Source organism: Scardinius erythrophthalmus (assembly GCF_964197995.2).
Source record: "Scardinius erythrophthalmus genome assembly, chromosome: 11".
Taxonomy (NCBI): domain Eukaryota; kingdom Metazoa; phylum Chordata; class Actinopteri; order Cypriniformes; family Leuciscidae; genus Scardinius; species Scardinius erythrophthalmus.
The window spans coordinates 33,732,345-33,734,761 of NC_138231.1; the positions used below are offsets into that span (position 1 = coordinate 33,732,345).

Sequence of the window (2,417 nt, forward strand, 5' to 3'; positions counted from 1 at the left end):
TACATTTTAAAGAAGATAAAGCATTCCATAAATCCCAAGATTCCAGGCTGGTATAGGCTAACAGCCTACAAATAGAAAATAAAAAAATAAAAATAAAATAAAAACACGGCCTCTGATACGTTAAGGCAGGCACAAATGTGCTTGTTTATCTTGCTGATTGTCTGTCTCGGTTTCCTTCGTATGTGTTAATTTTCTCATAGTCTTCCCGTATAGCCCGCGGTGCGATGTTAGATGTCACATTCGCTGTCACTTGAAGTGATGGAGATCGCCGACGCAGCGGCTTTGCTGGACAGGCTCGCTTCAGGGCTCGACGCGTTCCCCAGTCGGTCTACAGCACCATCCTCTCCAGCTAAGGACCGAACCGAACCATTAGACAACACCTGCTGTTGCAACCTTAAAAAAAGAAAAAGGCTGGGTTTTAGATGAAGGGGTTTCTATATAAAAAATTAAAATAAAAATAATAATAATAATAAACCCTCTTAAATTAGCTAAATCAGTGGTTCTCATGTGTTGCTTGATTTTTAAATAAGAACGTGCAATTAATGTTAAAACGTGGGCTAAATCAAGATATTTAACTGCAAATTCTTTGTATGAAATCTGCACATATTATGAAATGATGCTCCGCTCAGGTTTAGCCCACTAACGGAATGCCCCGGAAGAACATAAAATCTATAGGCTGCAGCCAATTCGCGCATTCTCTATGTTTAATAAAAACAGTTCCAATTTAGAAAAAAATTTTTTTTTTATATAGGCTATATATATAATATATTCGTGGTAATATAATATATTATATGGTCGTGGTGAACTGGCCTAAACTGTTTTAACCAACATGCTTTGTATGGTGATTTTTAAAGGTTATTATAACAGCTTATATATTTAAATGTCCAACTAAATATAGAACACAATCTGATAGAGTGAATTATTGTCTGTAAGAAACTGTCCTTGTTTGCATTACTCCAGCAAGCAGCGTGCAACAAAATAAAAAGCCTATTAACATCACGGTAGAATTTCTTCAGCTTAACTGTCGAAACCAAGAGAGATTTTCATAATCATAATTTAATCTTTGTTACACATCTTAGGCTCTCGTTAATTGTTATAATTGTATATCTATAAGGACTTTAGATGCAGACAAGGCCCAAACAATAACACAGCTACACAAAAGCGATAGCCATTGATTTTTGGTCAAAAGGGACAAGTAGGCTAACAGTAGTATTTTGTATGCTACATCTAGACGTTTTTTTTACGCTTTTTTCTTTCCGAAATTAAAAGTTAAACAAAAATATAGTTGCCCAATTTAATTGCAAATTTCGGTTTTAATCATAAAAATACATCGCTTAGGTTATATGCTACCATTACAAGTAATAATCGTTTACATTTTTTGATGAATCCATTTGTGATTTTTCCATTTTAAGACTGTTTGTTTAGACATTGACATATTATAGGCTACATTAGCCTAGCCTTTCCTTTATTCAATATGTAGGCTAGACTTTCCTTTAGATTTGATCGGCATATCTCATCTTAGTATATAACCATTTTATTGCTAAAATATGAAATGTTGGCTCAATATATCCCCAATGGTTAAAATCGGGAAAACACACCTGTTTTTTGCAGCCGCGGCTCTGTCCCTTTGTCTTCGATTTTTAAACCAATTCCCCACTTGAGTGGGAGTGAGTCCCGTAGCTTGTGCAAGCTCTCTCTTTTTACTTGGATTCGGATAAGGATCCTGGAGGTACCATTCTCGAAGTAAATGTCGGGTTCTTTCCTTAAAGCAGTGAGTCTTTTGTTCTCCATCCCAAATAGTTTTAGGGAGAGGGAACTTCTTCCGTACTCGGTATTTGTCCACTGGCCCTAGCGGGCGGCCTCGGAGCTTCTCTGCCTCCTGGTAGTGCGACTCCAGCCAAAGTGCTTGCAGTTTAGAGTGGGACTCTTTGGTGAACTTGTGGTTCTCCAGAATGTGATAAAGCTCACGGAAATTCCCAGTGTGGAAGGCTACGATGGCGCGAGCCCGCAGCACAGACTCATTTCTGTTCAGCACCTCGCAGGCGGCTGGTGCGACGGGCAGCGACCAAAGGAATCGGCCGAGACGCTCGATGTCTCCGCTCTCCTCCAAAGTCTCGCATACCCCCGCTACCTGCTGGGGACTAAAATTCAAGATTGGCAACTGAAACATGAAGGCTTCTCTTCTCCTCTCGGAGTCCTTTCTACCTCAAAGCTTCCTGCTTAATGTGGCTTTTCTCTCTCTCTCTCTCCCCCCAGTTGAATCCAGGCGAAAAGGCAATTCCAGAGTCAGCTGATGAACGCTTGACGATGCAGAGAAATAGAGATGTCGCTCTGTCGGTCTGAGGCTGCCTCCGTTGGAGATTTCGAGGGCACGAGATTATAGCACAAGAATGAAGATATTTTTTGAGGAGGGAAAA

At 39.9% G+C, this 2,417-nt stretch overlaps 1 protein-coding gene across 1 annotated transcript; it reads right to left on the reverse strand.

Annotated features, from left to right (window-relative positions):
• Positions 1-227: 227 nt before the first annotated feature.
• On the reverse strand, positions 228-2,170 carry six6b (SIX homeobox 6b; the record flags this gene model as incomplete). Its single annotated transcript, XM_081378583.1, has 2 exons — positions 228-393; positions 1,599-2,170. The coding sequence occupies 2 exons, from the start codon at positions 2,168-2,170 to the stop codon at positions 228-230; spliced, it is 738 nt and encodes a 245-aa protein (XP_081234709.1).
• Positions 2,171-2,417: the final 247 nt, after the last annotated feature.